The sequence below is a fragment of the Oncorhynchus keta genome, chromosome 2 (assembly GCF_023373465.1).
Source record: "Oncorhynchus keta strain PuntledgeMale-10-30-2019 chromosome 2, Oket_V2, whole genome shotgun sequence".
Taxonomy (NCBI): domain Eukaryota; kingdom Metazoa; phylum Chordata; class Actinopteri; order Salmoniformes; family Salmonidae; genus Oncorhynchus; species Oncorhynchus keta.
Window position 1 is genome coordinate 23,119,925 of NC_068422.1, and position 22,607 is coordinate 23,142,531.

General features: G+C 43.0%; 1 protein-coding gene across 1 annotated transcript; it reads right to left on the reverse strand.

Moving 5' to 3' along the window:
* Nucleotides 1-11,251: 11,251 nt before the first annotated feature.
* Nucleotides 11,252-13,769, reverse strand: kifbp (kinesin family binding protein). Its single transcript, XM_052470176.1, is given in 10 exon segments — nt 11,252-11,683; nt 11,685-11,764; nt 11,767-11,961; nt 11,964-12,125; nt 12,220-12,327; nt 12,439-12,532; nt 12,677-12,862; nt 12,954-13,035; nt 13,271-13,670; nt 13,673-13,769. Coding segments are annotated over 10 exon segments (1,836 nt in total).
* Nucleotides 13,770-22,607: the final 8,838 nt, after the last annotated feature.

Sequence of the window (22,607 nt, forward strand, 5' to 3'; positions counted from 1 at the left end):
CCCTGCCCATTTATGCGTCATTATTTCCTGAAACCAGACGTCTTCGTAAGTTTAACATCTGCAGTGGAAAGTTATTGTCTTCCATATATGGCATGCCGACGTTCACAACATTGAGTTAATAACGTAGATATAGCCTAAATAAAGATGATTAATACAGTATATCTGAACATTCAACGGCTATAAAAATTGGTAGTCCCACTGTAAAACTGCAGTAGACCATAATCTGTTGACACATAGCATCATTTGAATCATCAAAAGTCTCTCTTTGACCCAATAGATAATACAATAGTGACTACATAGTAGTCACTCAGAAATGTCCTTGTTTTCCATGAAAACATACATGAAATGAGGTGCACAATGAATAGGAAATATAGTCAAGATGTTGAAATGGTCATAAATAAGGGTTTTTATTGAGATAATAATTGTGTCCTTCAAACTTTGCTTTCATCAAAGAATTCTCCATTTGCAGCAATTACAGCCTTGCAGATGAGTGGCATTCTAGTTGTCACCCCATGCTTCCTGAAACACCTCCCACAAATTGGATTGAATTGATAGGTACTTCTTACATGCCATACGGTCAAGCTGCTCCCACAACAGCTCAATAGGGTTGAGATCCGGTAACTGTGCTGGCCACTCCATTATAGACAGAATACCAGCCGACTGCTTCTTCCATAAATAATTATTTCATAGTTTGGAGCTGTGCTTTGGGTCATTGTCCTGTTGTAGGAGGAAATTGGCTCCAAATAAGAGACGTCCACAGGGTATGGCATTGCCAAATGGAGTGATTGCCTTCCTTCTTCAATATCCATTTTACCCTATAAAATCTCCCACTTTACCACCACCAAAGCACACCCAGACCATCACATTGCCTCCACCATGCTTGACAGATGGCGTCAAGAACTCCTCCAGCATCTTTTAATTTTTTATGCGTCTCACGAATGTTCTTCTTTGTTATCTGAACACCTCAAACTTAGATTTGTCTGACCATGACACTTTTTTTCCAAACTTACTCTGTCCAGTGTCTGTGCTCTTTTGCCCATCTTAAGCTTTTCTTTTTATTGGCCAGTCTGAGAAATAGCTTTTCCTTTGCAACTCTGCCTAGAAGGCCAGCATCCCGGAGTCACCTCTTCAATATTGACGTTGAGGCTGGTGTTTTGCGGGTACTATTTAATGACGCTGCCAGTTGAGGACTTGTGAGGCATCTGTTTCTCAAACTAGACACTCTAATGTACTTGTCCTCTTGCTCAGTTGTGCACCGGGGCCTTCCACTCCTCTTTCTATTCTGGTTAGAGCCAGTTTGTACTGTTCTGTGAAGGGAGTAGTACAAAGCGTTGTACAAGATCTTCAGTTTCTTGGCAATTTCTCTCATGGAATAGCCTTCATTTCTCAGAACAAGAATAGACTGATGAGTTTCAGAAGAAAGGTCTTTATGGCCATTTTGAGCCTGCAATCGAACCCACAAATGCTGATGCTCCAGATACTCAACTAGTCTAAAGGCCAGTTTTATTGCTTTAATCAGCAAAACAGTTTTCAGCTGTGCTAACAGCTGTGCAAAAGGGTTTTCTAATGATCATTTAGCCTTTAAAAATTATAAACTTGGATTAGCTAACACAACGTGCCATTGGACACCAGGAGTGATGGTTGCTGATAATGGACCTCTGTACGCCTACATAGACATTCCATAAAAATTGTAACGGCGTTCTTCGTTTGTCGAAAGAGAGGCGGACCGAAATGCAGCGTGGTGGTTACTCATGTCTTTAATGAAGAGATTGCGATACATGAAAAAACGTATACAAATACAAAATAACAAACGGAACGTGAAACCTAATTACAGCCTATCTGGTGAACACTACACAGAGACAGGAACAATCACCCACGAAATACACAGTGAACCCCGGCTACCTAAATACGGTTCCCAATCAGAGACAACTAGAATCACATGACTCTGATTGAGAACCGCCTCAGGCAGCCAAGCCTATGCAACACCCCTACTCAGCCGCAATCCCAATAACTACAAAACCCCAATACGAAATACCACAAAATAAACCCATGTCACACCCTGGCCTGACCAAATATATAACGAAACACAAAACACTATGACCAAGGCGTGACAGAACCCCCCCCTAAGGTGCGGACTCCCGGACGCACCTCAAAACCATAGGGAGGGTCCGGGTGGGCGTCTGTCCATGGTGGCGGTTCCGGCTCGGGATGTGGACCCCACTCCATTAATGTCATAGTTCCTCCCCTTCGCGTCCTGGGATAATCCACCCTCGCCGCCGACCATGGCCTAATAGTCCTCACCCAGAACCCCACTGAACTGAGGAGCAGCTCGTGACTGAGGGGCAGCTCGGGACTGAGGCAGCTCGGGACTGAGGTGAAGCTCGGGACTGAGGGGAAGCTCGGGACTGAGGGGAAGCTCGGGACTGAGGGGCAGCTCGGGACTGAGGGGCAGCCCGGGACTGAGGGGAAGCCCAGTACTGAGAGAAAGCCCAGTACTGAGAGGAAGCCCAGTACTGAGAGGAAGCCCAGTACTGAGATGAAGCTCAGGCAGGTAGTAGGCTCCGGTAGATCCTGGCTGGCTGGCAGATCTGGAAGATTCTGGTTGACTAGCAGATCTGGAAGATTCTGGTTGACTGGCAGATCTGGAAGAGATTGGTTGACTGGCAGATCTGGAAGAATCTGGTTGACTGGCAGATCTAGAAGATCATGGCTGACTGGCAGCTCCTTGCAGACTGACAGCTCTGGCTGCTCCATGCAGGCTGACAGCTCCCTGCAGACTGACAGCTCCTTTCAGACTGACAGCTCCTTGCAGACTGGCAGCTCTGGCTGCTTCATGCAGACTGACAGCTCTGGCTACTTCATGCAGACTGACATCTCTGGCTGCTTCATGCAGACTGACAGCTCTGGCTGCTTCATACAGACTGACAGCTCTGACTGCTCCATGCAGGCTGACAGCTCTGACTGCCCCATGCAGGCTGGCAGCACCTTGCAGACTAGCAGCTCCTTGAAGACTGGCAGCTCCTTGCAGACTGACAGCTCTGGCTGCTCCATGCAGACTGACAGCTCCTTGCAGACTGGCAGCTCCTTGCATACTGGCAGCTCCTTACAGACTGACAGCTCTTTGCAGACTGGCAGCTCTGGCTGCTTCATGCAGACTGATATCTCTGGCTGCTTCATGCAGACTGACATCTCTGGCTGCTTCATGCAGACTGACAGCAAAGGCTGCTCCGAACAGGCAGGAGGCTCCGGCAGCGCTGTAGAGGAGGTAGGCTCTGATAGCGCTGAACAGACAGGAGACTCTAGCAGCGCTGTAGAGTAGGAAGGCTCTGATTGCGCTGAACAGGCGGGAGACTCCGACAGCACAGGAGAGGCGAGGCGCACTGTAGGCCTGATGCGTGGTGCTGGCACTGGTGATACTGGATCGAGGACACGCACAGGAAGCCTGGTGCGGGGAGCTGCTACCGGAGGACTGGTGTGTGGAGGTGGCTCTGGATAGACCGGACCGTGCAGGCGCACTGGAGCTCTTGAGCACCGAGCCTGCCCAACCTTACCTGGCTCGATGCCCACTCTAGCCCGGCCAATACGAAGGGCTGGTATGAACCGCACCGGGCTATGCACCTGCACTGGAAACACCGTGCGCTCCATAGCATAACACGGTGCCTGCCCGGTCTCTCTAGCCCCCCGGTAAGCACAGGGAGTTTGCGCAGGTCTCCTACCTGGCATAGCCATACTCCCTGTAAGCCCCCCCCCAATATTTTTTTTGGGCTGACTCTCAGGCTTCCATCCGCGTCGCCGTTCTGCCTCCTCATACCAGCGCCTCTCCGCTTTTCCGCCTCCAGTTCTTCCTTGGGACGGCGATATTCTCCAGGCTGAGCCCAGGGTCCTTTTCCGTCTAATATCTCCTCCCAAGTCCAGAAGTCCTTTGATCGCTGCTCCTCACGATTAACAGGGAGAGTTGGCTCAGGTCTGACTCCTGACTCTGCTACTCTCTCCCTGAGCCCTCCCCCAATACATTTTTGGGGGTGACTTTCGGGTTTCTTTCTGCGCCGCCGTGTCTTTCTCTTCGAACTCCATTCTCCTATAGCCCTCTTCGCACTGCTCCAGCGAATCCCAGGCGGGCTCCGGCACTCTCTCTGGGTCGACCGCCCACCTGTCTATTTCTTCCCACGTAGTATACTCCATACCTCTGCTGTCCATAACGTCCTCCCTTCGCTGCTCCTGCTGCCTGTTACCACGCCATTCGGTCCGTGTGTGGTGGGTGATTCTGTAACGGCGTTCTTCGTTTGTCGAAAGAGAGTCGGACCGAAATGCAGCGTGGTGGTTACTCATGTCTTTAATGAAGAGATCGCAATACATGAAAAAACGTATACAAATACAAAATAACAAACGGAACGTGAAACCTAATTACAGCCTATCTGGTGAACACTACACAGAGACAGGAACAATCACCCACGAAATACACAGTGAACCCCGGCTACCTAAATACGGTTCCCAATCAGAGACAACGAGAATCACATGACTCTGATTGAGAACCGCCTCAGGCAGCCAAGCTTTTGCAACATCCCTATTCAGCCGCAATCCCAATAACTACAAAACCCCAATACGAAATACCACAAAATAAACCCATGTCACACCCTGGCCTGACCAAATATATAACGAAACACAAAACACTATGACCAAGGCGTGACAAAAATCTGTCGTTTCCAGCTACAATAGTCATTTACAACATTAACAATGTCTACAATGCTACAATGTATTTCTGATCAATTTGATATTATTTTAATGGACAAAAAATGAGCTTTTCTTTCAAAAACAAGGACATTTCTAAGTGACACCAAACTTTTGAACAATAGTGTATATTGTGGTGTCTGTATGGATACTATATTTTACAGATGTTATTGGTAACAAGTGAAATGTTGAAGTGTGGTTAGTCACCATCTTGGATGTGGTTTGAGTCGAAAAACAAATGACTGCTGGAATATAAAACTGTAGAAAACAGCAAACAACTTGGTACATTTCAAGCCATACTCAAAATGTACACGGGTGAGAATATTAGAATTAGATGCATCTGACAAGCAATCTAAGCACTTTACCTATTTTGGTCACCTTAAGTCATAGAGAATCTTAATACATTTATGAAAAATTCTGAATGTGCTCTGAGTTTAATTAGGAAAATTAAGTTAGCTAATTAAGTTTGCAGTTGCGCTGTTGAGTGAGTTTTGAGGGGGGGGGCGTGAATGTAGCAGATGGGGATCTGTGAAACCCCTCAGCCTAGAGTGTCTCCACTTGCGCTGCCAAATAGGTAGCTTTTCGATGGCGCAACTGGGTAAGACTGTAACGGCTTTCTTCCGCTGAATGAGAGGGGGTCCAAAATGCAGCGTGGTTAGAGTTCATGGTTTTTAATAAGAGAAACTAAACATGAACACAATTACAAAACAACAAACTTGGCAAACCTCAAAACAGTCCTATCTGGTGCAGTGAACACAAAGACAGGAAACAACCACCCGCAAACCCCAACACAAAACAAGCTACCTAAATATGGTTCCCAATCAGAGACAATGACTAACACCTGCCTCTGATTGAGAACCATATCATGCCATACATAGAAACGGACAAACTAGACACACAACATAGAATGCCCACCCAGCTCACGTCCTGACCAACACTAAAACAAGGAAAACACAAAATAACTATGGTCAGAACGTGACAAATACACTTCAGGGGGGCAGTCACAGGGCTCCGGGCAGCCGAGCGGAAATGGAGGAAAACTCGCCTCCCTGCGGACCTGGCATCCTTTCACTCCCTCCTCTCTACATTTTCCTCCTCTGTCTCTGCTGCTAAAGTCACTTTCTACCACTCTAAATTCCAAGCATCTGCCTCTAACCCTAGGAAGCTCTTTGCCACCTTCTCCTCCCTCCTGAATCCTCCTCCCCGTCCCCCCCCCTCCTCCCTCTCTGCAGATGACTTCGTCAACCATTTTGAAAAGAAGGTCGACGACATCCGATCCTCGTTTGCTAAGTCAAACGACACCGCTGGTTCTGCTCACACTACCCTACCCTGTGCTCTGACCTCTTTCTCCCCTCTCTCTCCAGATGAAATCTCGCGTCTTGTGACGGCCGGCCGCCCAACAACCTGCCCACTTGACCCTATCCCCTCCTCTCTTCTCCAGACCATTTCCGGAGACCTTCTCCCTTACCTCACCTCGCTCATCAACTCATCCCTGACCGCTGGCTACGTCCCTTCCGTCTTCAAGAGAGCGAGAGTTGCACCCCTTCTGAAAAAACCTACACTCGATCCCTCCGATGTCAACAACTACAGACCAGTATCCCTTCTTTCCAAAACTCTTGAACGTGCCGTCCTTGGCCAGCTCTCCCGCTATCTCTCTCAGAATGACCTTCTTGATCCAAATCAGTCAGGTTTCAAGACTAGTCATTCAACTGAGACTGCTCTTCTCTGTATCACGGAGGCGCTCCGCACTGCTAAAGCTAACTCTCTCTCCTCTGCTCTCATCCTTCTAGACCTATCGGCTGCCTTCTATACAGTGAACCATCAGATCCTCCTCTCCACCCTCTCCGAGTTGGGCATCTCCGGCGCGGCCCACGCTTGGATTGCGTCCTACCTGACAGGTCGCTCCTACCAGGTGGCGTGGCGAGAATCTGTCTCCTCACCACGCGCTCTCACCACTGGTGTCCCCAGGGCTCTGTTCTAGGCCCTCTCCTATTCTCGCTATACACCAAGTCACTTGGCTCTGTCATAACCTCACATGGTCTCTCCTATCATTGCTATGCAGACAACACACAATTAATCTTCTCCTTTCCCCCTTCTGATGACCAGGTGGCGAATCGCATCTCTGCATGTCTGGCAGACATATCAGTGTGGATGACGGATCACCACCTCAAGCTGAACCTCGGCAAGACGGAGCTGCTCTTCCTCCCGGGGAAGGACTGCCCGTTCCATGATCTCGCCATCACGGTTGACAACTCCATTGTGTCCTCCTCCCAGAGCGCTAAGAACCTTGGCGTGATCCTGGACAACACCCTGTCGTTCTCAACTAACATCAAGGCGGTGGCCCGTTCCTGTAGGTTCATGCTCTACAACATCCGCAGAGTACGACCCTGCCTCACACAGGAAGCGGCGCAGGTCCTAATCCAGGCACTTGTCATCTCCCGTCTGGATTACTGCAACTCGCTGTTGGCTGGGCTCCCTGCCTGTGCCATTAAACCCCTACAACTCATCCAGAACGCCGCAGCCCGTCTGGTGTTCAACCTTCCCAAGTTCTCTCACGTCACCCCGCTCCTCCGCTCTCTCCACTGGCTTCCAGTTGAAGCTCGCATCCGCTACAAGACCATGGTGCTTGCCTACGGAGCTGTGAGGGGAACGGCACCTCAGTACCTCCAGGCTCTGATCAGGCCCTACACCCAAACAAGGACACTGCGTTCATCCACCTCTGGCCTGCTCGCCTCCCTACCACTGAGGAAGTACAGTTCCCGCTCAGCCCAGTCAAAACTGTTCGCTGCTCTGGCCCCCAATGGTGGAACAAACTCCCTCACGACGCCAGGACAGCGGAGTCAATCACCACCTTCCGGAGACACCTGAAACCCCACCTCTTTAAGGAATACCTAGGATAGGATAAGTAATCCTTCTCACCCCCCCCCCCTAAAAGATTTAGATGCACTATTGTAAAGTGGCTGTTCCACTGGATGTCATAAGGTGAATGCACCAATTTGTAAGTCGCTCTGGATAAGAGCGTCTGCTAAATGACTTAAATGTAAATGTAAATGTTTGTGAGGCAGTGGTCCTGGTATGAGCCAAATCAGGAGGCAGCAGTACTGCTCGCTAAGCAAGACAGTCCTTTACTCTCATGTGAAGTTTATGAAACACTCCTCCAAAAAGTTTAGTTATTTCAAAAAGGCTGTGGAACTACTTACTAAAAGATCTTGAGCTGGACCAGCTAGATTTTTTTTTACATTGTACTGTAAAGTATGATGATTGATCTCTTTCATGTTAATTGTTCTCTTGAAATGCATATTTTGAAAGGGTGATGTGGATGTGTATGAACGCTTGTTTTCAGCTGATGCACATCTGTGAGATGATACAGGATGTGGGTGTATCGGGCCATTTTATCTTTTCTCAGGAAATTACATTTCAATCTTTTCATTGAGACATCCAACGCCACTACTGCAACTCATAACTTTATAAAATCTCAATTTCAGATTAGATTTGTTTTCTTGGTCCTGTGCAGTTGTAAATCAAACAAATACATGTGTTAAGACAACGTTTTTTCAATTTCAACTTATTTTAAAATGAGTGAATTGTGCTAAGGTGCCAATATATTTGACTGCAACTGTTCTTATGGGTCTAAACATAAACCTCTGCCAAACTGTCCTCTTCAGAGAAGATTGCACTGGAGACCTTTACATGAGAATCCTCTCATTTCTTCTAAGCAGTCATCTGATAATTCAGACTCTTTCTCTCTCCTGAACTGTTTCAACTGCATCTGCAGATGCCATTATGCCTCATCCTCTCCTTGTGTTGAGTATGCTGTCTGGTCTTCCACCCCCTTATGTCTGCTCCATATTTATCTCCACCTTCCTGTTGCTACCTGCTGTCAGAATAAAGGTTACATTCATCCAGATGTGGGAATCTCCTCAATTTTCATGAGGGTTCCATTATACTTTACCCTTCAACCACATATCCCATGAAAACACATTTCTTGGGATATTTCAACTATTGGACTATCTTTACTAATACCACTATACATTTTATGACTGATAATCAAGTGTTTGTTTATCTTACTTGAACTCATGCTGTTTTTCAGATCAATCCTCATCTGGAATAAAAAGCCAGCTCAATGGATCATATCCGTTAAAAGAAAATAGTTGTCCAGGACTAGGCTAAATCTGTGTCTGCAGGAAACCATCCCATTATGATGAGCACCTATGCAAACATAAGATTTTCTGGAAAAAGGTAGATATTTCAGACATTTTATTTTCTGCTTAGACAAGTTCCTAGCGATACTACCATTAAAACTACAGTGAATGAGGTAATCTAAATTATTTGCTGCCGGTCTGTCTCAAATATCAGTGGGAGTAAAATAACATAGCTGAGCCAAATTGGAAGTGTTATATGTGCAGTTTGATGACCTAGTAAATTAAATGTCTTAAACCAGTCATTTTTCTAGGGCAGTGAGAAAGCATGTTTCAATTATAATATTGTTGTTTCTTTTAGTTTGTTATTGTGGACGCCATTTTTGTTTAGTAAAATATATGAAATTCACATTTTTGACCCACAAAAACAATGATTCTCCACCTTGCCACCGAAAACAGCTTTTGCTTTAATAAAAATAAGTATTAGCTACTATTTTGGAATGTTTATAAAATAACATGCAGGCTCGTCAGCTGTCATTGCGGTCTGTAATCTCTCTTTAGCACACACAGAGAAAGGAAAATACCTCTTCATTGGGGTTTTGAAGACTGCACTGTCATTGTCAGGCTGAGGTTTCATCTTACTGCCAAGTCATACCAAGACGAGCTAAATGCTATCCCCAGCTCTGTTTACGTGTCACTCTAGAGAATTCACATTCGGATGGTTTTGCATTCAAAGTATATTTAGAGCTGAAGTGGTAATACATCTTGGCACAGATACACATATATGCCTCTTAAAATTGAAACAATAAAGGTCTGTAATTAACTACTCACAGGACCTGAAAGTTACAATTATGTACATCTAAGTCTGTCTAAGCTGTTTTATGGTCCATTTATCAATGGCAATCTTTTCTTATTTAAGAAATGTATTACATTTTTGTGTGAATGTTACAATAAAATGTTTCCTTTATAAAATAAAATAAATATTCATACACATGAAGCATTTGTGAGCCTTTCAAAGGGGAACTAAGATAAAGGTACGTTTCTGCAGTATCCTGTAGTGATTAGGATTTTTTTTAAACTGATTACCAATAGACTGACATTGCATAATGACCTGCCAAACAAAATGTCATCCTGGTAACTTGTCTGTGAGGAACTAGTAGATAGATCAATAGATGAAGCTTATCAGATGTTTTTATTTTCAACTATCAACACAGTGAAGGCTTGTTCATCTAAACATATAATCTACTACTTTGTAATTGAGAGCTAAGGATGTGTGTGTATGACAAGGAGAGGAGGGGGGGTTATCAGAGGAAAAGATGAAGTGATACATACTAGTCATAGTCACATCTGCTAATACACATATCATAAGGGTCATTTCCAACTGAGGCACAATCTGTTATTTTAACAGCCTGACCCTACCACTTTGTTTGGTAAACTGAGGGATGGGGCTTAGAAAATGTAACCACACTCAAATTCATGGACGCAACGACAGCTATGGACGCAAGGACATCCATAATACGTTTTGAATCAATTTTAAATATATATGTTGTTTGTTTACAAACACTCACATTTTTACAAAAACATAAACACCGGAAGAGTCTTAGATTTGGGGTTATGATAGGGTAAAACATCTATGGCTATACTTGCCTGGGAGCATTGGATATATTTATGTTTCTCATTAGTATAGTACTGACAATCAAGTAAAGTTCTTATAGAACTACTAAAATAAGTAAGTAGCTAGAGAAATAAATAACTTCCACTTTATTATCTGCCTATGGATTTTATAACCTAGAAGCCATTTGATGAGTAACAGCACCCTCTTCAGTTTCGTGGGCCACACTGATCGTTCTTTTGCAGCAACAAATCTGCTTGGAACTTTAATACATAGATACGATTTGATACTGTATTAAAAACACAATTGTCACTTGCTGTCAAGTACAGAAAAAGATTGTCATAACCAACCTAATTGGGGACTATTTGCACTGACATTCTTGCACTGGCTCTATGTACACTCACTGGACTCAACCCACACACACTACACTGACACTCCAACACACTCACACACACAACACACACTTTCACACAAGCTGCTGCTACTGTTTATTATTTATCCTGATTGCCTAGTCACTTTTACCCCTACCTACATGTACATATTACCTCATACCCATGCACATTTACTTGGTATCGGTACTCTTTGTTTATAGCATCGTTATTATTTTATTGTGTTACTTTTTTTGCTAATCTATTTTTACTTTTTAACTCTGCATTATTGGAAAGGGGCTCTTAAGCATTTCATGGTAGAACATCAAATGGGGATTGAGGAGAATGACATTTAATATATGATAGGTGTGTTTAACCAGGCTTTGTTTAGGGCACATTCAGATTCAGTTAGAGGAGGCCAACTTTGCCTTGAGTCGGTTGATCTTGAGGGGCAGAAGGCTGGCCATCTCTTCACTCAGTTCCAGCTCTGTCTCGATGGCGATTTTGGCCTCTGGGTTGTCCTTGCAGTACTGGACCACAAAGTTGTAGCACTCCAGGGAGCGGTTCAGGTTCTCCAGCTGAATGGTTGTGCTGGTCGAGATCAGCCTGCTGTGGAGACGAGCCACCCGGAACTTAACCACAAGGACCGGCCTCAGTACCTCGTCCTCCAATTTATCCGGCCACTTGCCCTCTAGTGAGCGTACTCAGTCGAGGAACATCTGGTAGAACCTGGTGGAGGAGGAGCAGAGGTGGTTAAACTTCTTAACCGTGTGCACGTCCAGGTCGTCCTGCTTGTTGGCCATGGCCAGCTTCAGATCCATCATCTCGTAGTAGGTCCTCGGTCAGCTCAAACTGCAGCTGGCGGCAGATGAGGAGGTAGTACTGGGCGTTCAGGTCTTTGCAGATGGGCTCCATCACCGCCGCTTGTGCATCTTGCAGTGCCGCTCCAGGTCCTCCTCAAAGAATGCCAGGGCCTTGAAGAGAGTGCTGTGGTCCTGCAGAATCTCAATGTGATCTGTGACCTGGCCATCCATCTCAAAGTACTCCTTAGCTTGGTTTACGTAGGCCTGGCCAATCAGAAAGATGGCGCGGGCATCCTCAAAGTTGACGGGATGGAGTCAAAGGTGTGGAGTCAAAAGATGGAGTCAATGGTGTCAATGGAACCAAACAGAACAGCACTCTTCCTTCCTCTCTCCTTCTCCTCCTCCTCCTCTTGTAGCTGTGTCGCTCTCAGCTCCACCTGTCAATCCACCTTTAGCTCTCCAATGTTGTCCTGTACAGAGCAGCAGGCATACAAATGAGATATTGTCTCACAATATAGGCTAATCATCTACGAAATTACGTATTGTTTGAAGATGTCGAAATTGCCTTGAGAAGTTCTTCGCATCTTGCAACAAATTAAGACACTATTTTATCCAACACCTTGCAATTTCGGCTCTCTTCTGTCTTGGTTGGTCTCATTTCTCAGCCTCATCTTCACCTAAACACAAAGGTTTGAGATGTGGGTTAATGAGTACAGAATGATTGATAACATTTCAGAATGAACATATACAGTCAAGGCTGAGTATATGACTTTAGAGTGAGAACTTACTCGCCTGGGCAGCGGCTTCTGAGGGGACCTCTCCAGCTAGGCCTGCTATGACAATGGCAGCAGATAGACAGTGCCTGCCCTCCATGTAGAGGGTCTGGCAGACAAAGTAGTGGGAAGAGAAAAATGTGTTAGATTCATCTGTAGAAATATCATTATAAAGAAATCAAGTCATTTACGCACTAAAGAAATGATAAGTAATTCATCTTGATGAAGAGATTACATACAGTGTATAATTTACCTTGGTGATGTAATCTTGCGATAACGTGGCAGCGTTCATGGCCCATTCCAGAGGAATGAACTGGTTGAATTCCAGCTGTCTCTGAAGAGTGCTGTGTCAGTAGCCCCCAGCTTTCTCATACAGCTCCAAGTTATTGTACATTTGTGCAAGATAGTACAGTGTATGGGTGTAGGCCATTTCAAATCGGTTTGAAGAGAGTGAAAAGTTAGTTAAAAGAACAACGTCACTTCTTTCTGTCATTTATGAAAGACTCTACACAAGAATGACTTCCCTACCTCTTTATCCTCTCCTGTTGTGGTAATGCATCTTCCTCTGCCACAAAGAACTCAGTGAGGTCCATTGGGGGTTGCCCATCATCCGATGTTGTGAAAAAAAAGAAAAAGATTATCCACGCTGAATTGTCAAGGTCACATTTAAACAGATGCCATAGGACTCAGTCTGCCGGGACAGTAAACCATATAGAATGCACCGCAGCTGGCCTTCCAGATGACAGATGATAAGGCCTGATGATGATGATGATGATGATGATGATGCTGCTGCTTGCTCTTCCCCCAGAAAGAAAATTATAATGTAGGCAAATTGCACATAGACAGTCTCATGCCTACAATATACATTGTTTCTGCAGTTTCCAAAAATCCTTGGGTTCTCTCAATTTCATCCCCACCAGCCCACAGAATGCCCAGTTGATTCTAAAAATAAATATATATATATGTCATGCAATTCATAAAATGTTCCTCTCCAGCAGACAGCTCTTCTGTTTCAACATGGTTTACACTAAGATAATACTCCACCGTCCCGAGTTTAGCTGCTCTTGATCCATCTGGGGAGTCTCCACAGTGGCCTCTCCCAAAGCTCTCCTCACTTCCTCTGTCAACAGGCTGATCTGTCGGGCGCTGGTCTGCTTCATCATTGACGTTCTCGTGTTCACCGACATCGAAATTCTTCAAGGAGCAGTATATCTCTCCTAAAAGCTCACTTGCCTTATACTTCGATCGTTTTCTGGGTCTTTTCTTGATTCTACTTCAGAGAGATCTTGAGCATTACAAAACATGTCACACACTGCTCTTCATTCATTACTGTATGTTGAAGCCATGTTAGTTATTTCTGTAAAACCCAAGCAGGGTCCAGTAGTTGGGTCTTTCGATTAGGGCACACGGTAGCAATGCGTTTTGCAACAGAAAACATGCATGAGCGTTAAGTCACAGAGTTTCTAAACACAGATGCGCAACATCGCAACACTTCTGGGAATGCTTGCGAAACAGACCAAATAGACCAGGCTGGGGTTTGAGAAGTCAAAGAGAGTGGTCTTCTTCGACGAGGTTTAACGGTGGTTGGCATCCAATATGTTGCATTACCGCCACCTACTAGACTGGAGTACAACTCTCTTATAGTTTGCTTGAAAAATAAATAAAGAAATACCCTACCACCATACCTTCAAGACTGTTGGAAAAGCAATGGAGTGTGCAAAGAATGCCAAGAGTGTGCAAGGCTTTCATCAAGGCAAACGGTGGCTACTTTGAAGAATGTCAAATCTAAAATATATTTTGATTTGTTAAACACTTTTTTGGTTACTACATGATTCCATATGTGTTTTTTCATAGTTTGTTTCTTCACTATTATTTTACAATGTCGAAAATAGTAAAAATAAAGAAAAACCCTGGAATTAGTAGGTGTGTCCATACATTTGACTGGTACTGTATATTTACCCCCAAAATATATGAGGGATTGGAAATGATGCAGACATACACTACTGTTCAAAAGTTTGGGTCACAAGGACATTTCTCCGTGTTTTTTTGTCCATTAAAATAGCATCAAATTGATCAGAAATACAGTGTCGACATTGTAAATGACTATGGTAGCTGGAAACGGCTGATTCTTAATGGAATATCTACATAGGCGTACAGAGGCCCATGATCAGCAACCATCACTCCTGTGTTCCAAAGGCATGTTATGTTAGCTAATCCAAGTTTATCAAAAGGCTAATTGATCATTAGAAAACCCTTTCACAACTATGTTAGCACAGATGAAAACTGTTGTTCTGATTAAATGTAGAAAATAGTAAATATAAATAAATAATAAATAAATAAATAAATAAATCCACTGTACCCGCACCCCACCATACCTCTGTCTGCACATTATGCCCTGAATCTATTCTACCATGCCCAGAAATCTGCTCCTTTTATTCTCTGTCCCCAACACACTAGACAACCAGTTTTGCTAACCCTTAGCCGTACCCTCATCCTACTCATCCTCTGTTCCTCGGGTGATTTGGAGGCTAACCCAGGCCCTGCGTGTCTCCAGGCACTCTCATTTGTTGACTTTTGTAATCGAAAAAGCCTTGGTTACATGCATGTTAACATCAGAAGCCTCCTCCCTAAGTTTGTTTTACTCAATGCTTTAGCACTCTCCGCACCCCCTGATGTCCTTGCCATGTCCAAATCCTGGCTTAGGAAGGCCACCAAAAATTCTGAGATTTCCATACCCAACTACAACATTTTCCGTCAAGATAGAACTGCCAAAGGGGGAGGAGTTGCAATCTACTGCAGAGATATCTTGCAAAGTTCTGTCATACTTTCCAGGTCTATGCCAAAGCAGTCCGAACTTCTAATTTTAAAAACGAATCTCTCCAGAAATAAGTCTCTCACTGTTGCCGCTTGTTATAGACCCCCCTCAGCTCCCAGCTGTGCCCTGGACACCATATGTGAATTGATTGCCCCCCATCTATCTTCAGAGTTTGTTCTGTTAGGTGACCCTACAATCTAAACTAGATGCCCTCAATCTCACACAAATTATCAAGGAAACCACCAGGTACAACCCTAAATCCGTAAACATGGGCACCTTCATAGATATTATCCTGACCAACTTTCCCTTCAAATACACCTCTGCGGTTTTCAATCAGGATCTCAGCGATCACTGCCTCATTGCCTGCATCCGCTATGGGTCCGCGGTCAAATGACCACCCATCATCACTGTCAAACGCTCCCTAAATCACTTCTGCGAGCAGGCCTTTCTAATCGACCTGGCCCAGTTATCCTGGAAGGATATTGACCTCATCACGTCAGTTGAGGATGCCTGGTTGTTCTTTAAAAGTAATTTCCTCAGATAAGCATGCCCCGTTCAAAAAATGCAGAACTAAGAACAGATATAGCCCTTCGTTCACTCCATACCTGACTGCCATTGACCAGCACAAAAACATCCCGTGGCGGACTGCAATAGCATCGAATAGTCCCTGCGATATGCAACTGTTCAGGGAAGTCAGGAACCAATACACACAGTCAGTCAGGAAAGCAAAGACTAGCTTTTTCAAACAGAAATTTGCATCCTGTAGCTCTAACTCCAAAAGGTTTGGGGACACTGTAAAGTCCATGGAGAACAAGTGCACCTCCTCCCAGCTGCCCACTGTACTGAGGCTAGGCAACACGGTCACCACCGATAAATCCATGATAATCGAACATTTTAAATTCTTAGAGCTCCCCCCTACTTTGTGCAATTTCCGCCTGAAGTCATACCCAAATCAGCCTGTAGCTCAGGCACAGAACCAAGGATATGCATATTCTTGGTACCATTTGAAAGAAAACACTCTGAAGTTTGTGTAAATGTGAATTGAATGTAGGAGAATATAACACAATAGATCTGGTTTAGATAAAACAATGAAAAAAAACAAGTTTTTTATTTTTATTTTTATTTTTGTATCATCATCTTTAAAATGAACAAGAAAAAACAAACATTCAGATAGGATGATGGGGACAATTTCAGTGAAAGATATGAGGGCAACAGTACTTGTGCAAAGTTTTAGAATGATAACTTCCAAAATGAGTGTGCTTCATGACATTTATCATGAAGTCACCCAGGTGTTCCACACAAGTAGCCCAAATGTACACAGGTGGCCAAATTGGTGAAGGTATACATTTTGAAACAAATAACTATATACAAAATACCAAATGGTATTATAACACCCCCCTAAAAAAATAATTATTGATAAAAAAATACATGAAAAAAAAAAATATATATATATATATATATACACATTTACTAAATAACATGGGTAACTATTTACACACTTTCAATATTTGGAAGACCCTCAGTCCTCTATCAAATCAAATCAATTTATATAGCCCCAGCCTAAAACCCCAAACAGCAAGCAATGCAGGTGTAGAAGCACGGTGGCTAAACTTTTGTTATTGACCAAATACTTATTTTCCACCATAATTTGCAAATAAATTCATTAAAAATCCTACAATGTGATTTTCTGTGTTTTTTTCTTCTCATTTTGTCTGTCATAGTTTAAGTGTACCTATGATGAACATTATACAGGCCTCTCTCATCATTTTAAGTGGGAGAACTTGCACAATTGGTGGCTGACTAAATACTTTTTTGCCCCACTGTATATATATATATATATATATATATATATATATATATATATATATATATATATATACACACACACACACACACACACAGACATAGGCTATGGTCGTTCTCATACAAACAAACAGACCCTCACTCACAATGACTAGCTAACGTATACTTTACCCATTTCATTACATCTGTATATATTGCAAATAAAATGTAAAAACAATCACAAATAACATTTTATATTAATTTCAAACAACGGCAATAGCATGAGAGCAACTTACCAGTCCAAAACAATGTCCTCCCCGTTCAAAATATATGCCTCAGTTTCAGTCTTCAAAATGGAGTCTTCAAAAAGCAGATCTGTCTCACTTTCACGATGAATATCCTCTAAAATTGTTTCTACATTCGTATATCTAGTCTTAGAATTAGCTGTCCTTGACTTATTCGCCATGATGTTGGATAAATAAACAGCTGAAGATGCAAGTCACCGAAATACTGCTGTGTGTGATAAGCTTTGCTCCTTCACGGTTGAATTGGCAATGGCGAAAGAACCGTCCTTACGCCAGAGTTCAATGGAAAGGTTTGTCTTACAACAAAGAATCATGGGATATTGTCGTTTACCTCTGCTCATTGGCTATCTACCCAGCTAGATTTCAAGACGATCAGTGGTCATTGGGTTAAAAGACAGTCAATCAACAAGACAGTGGTCATATAATTGGTGCACGATGGGCTCGTCACTTGTTGTCTTCCAATCGTTTTTTTTCCGGGTCAATACATCCCGCAAAATGACCCATCAGTTTTGGTTGTGTTACAAACAAACAGTTAATTGCAAGGAAACTTAACATGACCGGATAAAGTCAGGGAAAGCCTGTCCATTTTACGTTGGATGTTACGTCGAAAATTGAATGACACGAAATTCAACGAAGATAAGCGTTCACAAAATGCTTTCTGTTAGGCTATAAAAAATTGATTTAACTGAACAAAAGACCATTCATTGTGTAACAATGAGCCTTGGGATTGCAACCAGAGCAAGATCTTCAAAGATAAACTATTTATTTCAATGCAATCTGTGATTTTGTTACGCAAGTGCTGGCTGAATAAGTAGTTTGATATGGGGGTCAGTGTTCAGATAATCGCAGCGTATTCTTTCGCAATAAATAATTTTTTAAATCTGACAACGCAGTTGGATTAGCAAGATTATAGTCTTTCGAACCATGTGAGACACTTGTATTTTCATGAATGTTTAATATGACTATTTATGTAGCAATCACCGTATGTTGTCGAATTTAATCCCGCTAATGGGTTCAGTGCGCAGAGAGGTTAATGAGCATTTCTCTACGGCTGGCCATGCTTTCCCCCTGGCTAGCCCAAAACCGGCCAACAGCTCAGCACCCCTCGCAGCTACTTGCCCGAGCCTCCCCAGCATCTCCTTCACCCAAATCCAGATTGCAGATGTTCTGAAAGAGCTGCAAAACCTGGACCCATACAAATCAGCTGGGCTAGACAATCTGGACCCTCTCTTTCTAAAATTATCCGCCACCATTGTTGCAACCCCTATTACCAGTCTGTTCAACCTCTCTTTCGTTTCGTCCGAGATCTAAATTGAACATTTCAATAGCTCCTTGGTCATGTGACCTAATGACTTCAAACAAGGTTCAGAATGTACATATCTATGAATATCTATGAAGGTACAGCAAGCCCCATACCCCTCCCCCTGTCTCCTATACCCAGGCTGCTGTGGTCAGAGAGATGTCATAAATTCCTGGAGGAGATTATCTCCTCATGGCCACAGTATAGAGAGAGAGTAAAGGTTCATAGTGAGAACAAAGGAATTTCTTCCACCTCAGAGAACTGGAGAACCGAACAACATTTATGTTCTGGACAGGGTATAAAAGATCGGTGAAGAATCCAGCTATGAACTAGTCCGTTTGGTACAATTTTGTGAAACTCATGGGAGACAATACGGCTACATTACCATAACGCTGTTTATATAATAGCCTCAGATATGAGGCGTACATTTAATTGTTGTATAAGATGAATGAGGATGATACTGTTTGTGAAATTATGTAATGTGATTTTGGACTGTTTAATGAAGGAAACTCCTATTCCCTTTGGAGTTGAACTAAATCAGAGGACCACCCATGAGCACAGTTATGGTCGGGCATCCTGGGACAGGCCCTTTTCTGCAATTCCGAATAAAAACCCCACCGTGAGAATTTCTCAACAGATCATGTTGCTCTCAATTACGAGAGGACAAAGGTTGCAGACCAGCTTACCTCGATAACGAGAGGGCCAAGGTTTGAGACCAGACTGCTGAATCTTTTAACCATCCCACTTGGTTAAACTCTTAGACTATCGATACCGACAGAATAAGAACAAGTATTTGATATTAATTATTAGTCTGCAGCTAGGAATTCGGTATCATTGAACGCGAAGCCCGACAACCGCCGAAACATCTATTCTATGACGACATGAATGAATGTCACTCTGAACTAACCAATCTAACCATAACAGAGAGGGCGGACAAACTCTCCAACAGAAACAAACTTTTCAACAGAGATCCCGACGATCCACGCTGAGGGTAAATATATATATTGATTGCATTTTTTCCCGAATGAGTAAGCATTCATGTGCAAAGGATTAGCATTTCAATTGTTATAATTATCAACTGTTTGTTGTCTTATCTCAGTCGACCCCCACTCCTCTTTTGTCTAACAAGCCGCCATGCCAGTTTAGCCCACTTTCCCCTATAATTTCTTGTAACCATATTTACTTTGTTTGTTTGTGTGTGCACTTCTGTGATTGTTTATTTAGTTAATAAATAAATGATTTAAGACAATTAATGTATGGATGACTCATAGTGAAGACTGGGTTCGTGCAATTTACGACATTTGGAATGAGACTAACATGAGCTAAAGAAGAATTCATTAATCAGAAGACTATTGATCAGATCTGAAAATATCTGAAAAGTTATATTAGGAAAATTATAACTTTGTAATCGGAATATTTTACTTGGTGCCCCGACTTCCTAGTTAATTACAGTTACATGATTAATCAGTTTAATCGCGTAATAATAATACCGTTCCCTCCCTCCCAAGATTAGTTTAATTGTCCTCTGTGTTTTCTTTAGTCACACACATTTCTCTCCCTTACTTGTCTCAAACAAATCTTATAGGACTTTTGTCTAATTATTCTTAATACATTTTACATAGGCAAATAATTAAGTTAGTCCAATTACTCTTATACGTGTTACATAATAAAATAATTATGTTTCAGGGTGGAATTCTTTAGTCATTACCTTAAACATATAAATTCCCTTATCAATCCACCCTTTGACTAAATATTACACACTGATGCGTCAACCGTCATATGGAATCATAAATGTTACACAAAAGCAAACAAAACCAATACATGTATTTACATCAGATTCTCATCAATGACTGTTCTATGCCTATATCCCATTATAACTCTTCTTTTTAGGATTTTCATTATAATTTTCATGAAATGAACAGTCTGTCTAAACATTGAAGATAGTGTCATACAACATGGGCTCCTTGTGGTTGAAAGAAACGGAGCCATCTACTAGGCCTGGAGGCATGAAGTAGTCATCCCTCTGATCGGAGCTCGGAATCGGTCCATACCTCATCATTTGTTGCGTCATCGACCTCTCTAGAGTCCTGGTGATTGAAACCTCTCACACATGGGATCAAACAGCATCCACACAACACCAACACACTCATACAGGTGAAAGCAGCCCACAATACGGTAATTACAAAATCAAAGTTCTCTGCTAACTCATGAGCTAATGTGGTTAAATCAACCAGGGCCTTGGTCACTGATCCATCTGGAGCTGTGTTATTAAAAATAAACGTACAGCAATGAACCCCTATCATTCGAAATACCCCGCCCTTTTCTGCCAATAACATATCAAGAGCCAGTCTATTTTGCCAGGTCATGAGGGAGGTGGCGGATAATTGGTCATAGAACCCCTTTACTGCATCCCCGGTTTCATTCATGAATCTCTGTTGATTATAATAGATGTAATTAATCCAATCCACATTTTTATTTATTGTCAACCACCAAAATAACATAGTGGTAAAGCCTTCACCTAATTTAATTCACAGCTTTGTATTCATCTTGAACTTCCCTGGAGATGCCAATAGCGGCAGGGTAGCCTAGTGGTTAGAGAGTTGGACTAGTAACCAAAAGGTTGCAAGTTCAAATCCCTGATCTGACAAGGTACAAATCTGTCGTTCTGCCCCTGAACAGGCAGTTAACCCACTGTTCCTAGGCCGTCATTGAAAATAAGAATTTGTTCTTAACTGACTTGCCTAGTAAAATAAAAAAAATAGCATCCATCTAGACAAGGCTACTCCTCCTGTGCCTATAACTGGCTGATGACTAACTCAAACTGGTTGGACCAATTTGCTGGTACAAGCCCACCATACATCAGTTATAGGTCCTATGAGGTTAAGAATTTTCACCTGTACTTCCAAACCTAAGTCAGTCACATTAACAATTGCCTTACAGCCATTAAAATCACCTAAGTTCTAGGTGCCCTTCTTGTATCTATAACACTGGTACTCATCAGGAGTTAAAGTGAACCGAGGTGGGTTGGCCGAGTACTTCAATCAGGCCAACCCAATACCTGTGAAGTTATTTGCTTTCAGAGGAAATTGTTTAATGTTTATCTTAGATCCTACATCTTGACCTTCTTTGCCTCCTTATTCTGTAAGTCATTCATCCTTGATGGTCAGTATTTTATATTGTTTGTCTTTTACTTCTTATCAATGACAACAGAATCATATAATTAGTACCGGAAGGTGGTGGATCTGAATGTATCAGAAAGATTACCAAGACTATGATGCAGCTCAGAGTCCCTAATATTCCCAAAAACCGCCAACCCTCTCCTGCCCTTGCTAGGTACCACCCCATACTCACACTTCTAGGAGCACACACAGTGATGAACGGTCGGGATAGGGAATCTTCGTTAAGGAGGTAACCCCCGGACCCTGTTGGTTCTCGGTTCTTCTGCTAACTCTGTGTGTGATCAGCAGTGCTTATACAGTATGTGTACATACCTTCTTGCAGTGGGTAACGTGGACCTAAGTGACTCTCCTTCTTGCTCGCTCAGCTATTCTAATGGCAAAGACTGTAGTTAACAGAACCTAGTATGGGCCGACCCAACGGGGCTGCTTACAGTCTTTTCTCCTCAGGGACTGGATCCACACCCAGTCCCCTGGTTGGATTGAGTGAATCACTTTCTCCTGTAATTCACCTGTTGGTCACAAAATCTTGGACATACGGGTTTGGTTAACAAAAAGTCTTCTCATGTGTTCTGCTAGTATATCTTTCTATTTCTATGTCTACCTGTTCTGGTCTCCCTAACTCTGGCATTCTATATGGTCTACCTGATTAGCTTAAATGTAATCAATTGTTTAGAGAAATAGATCATGGTAAACCAACTCTAGGGATAATAAACCTAATATTTTAGCTACCATAATCGTGTCCGCCAAGTTGGGAACGCTTCTCCCCATTTGCTATATTTATCTATTATAAAAAAAAATGTTTT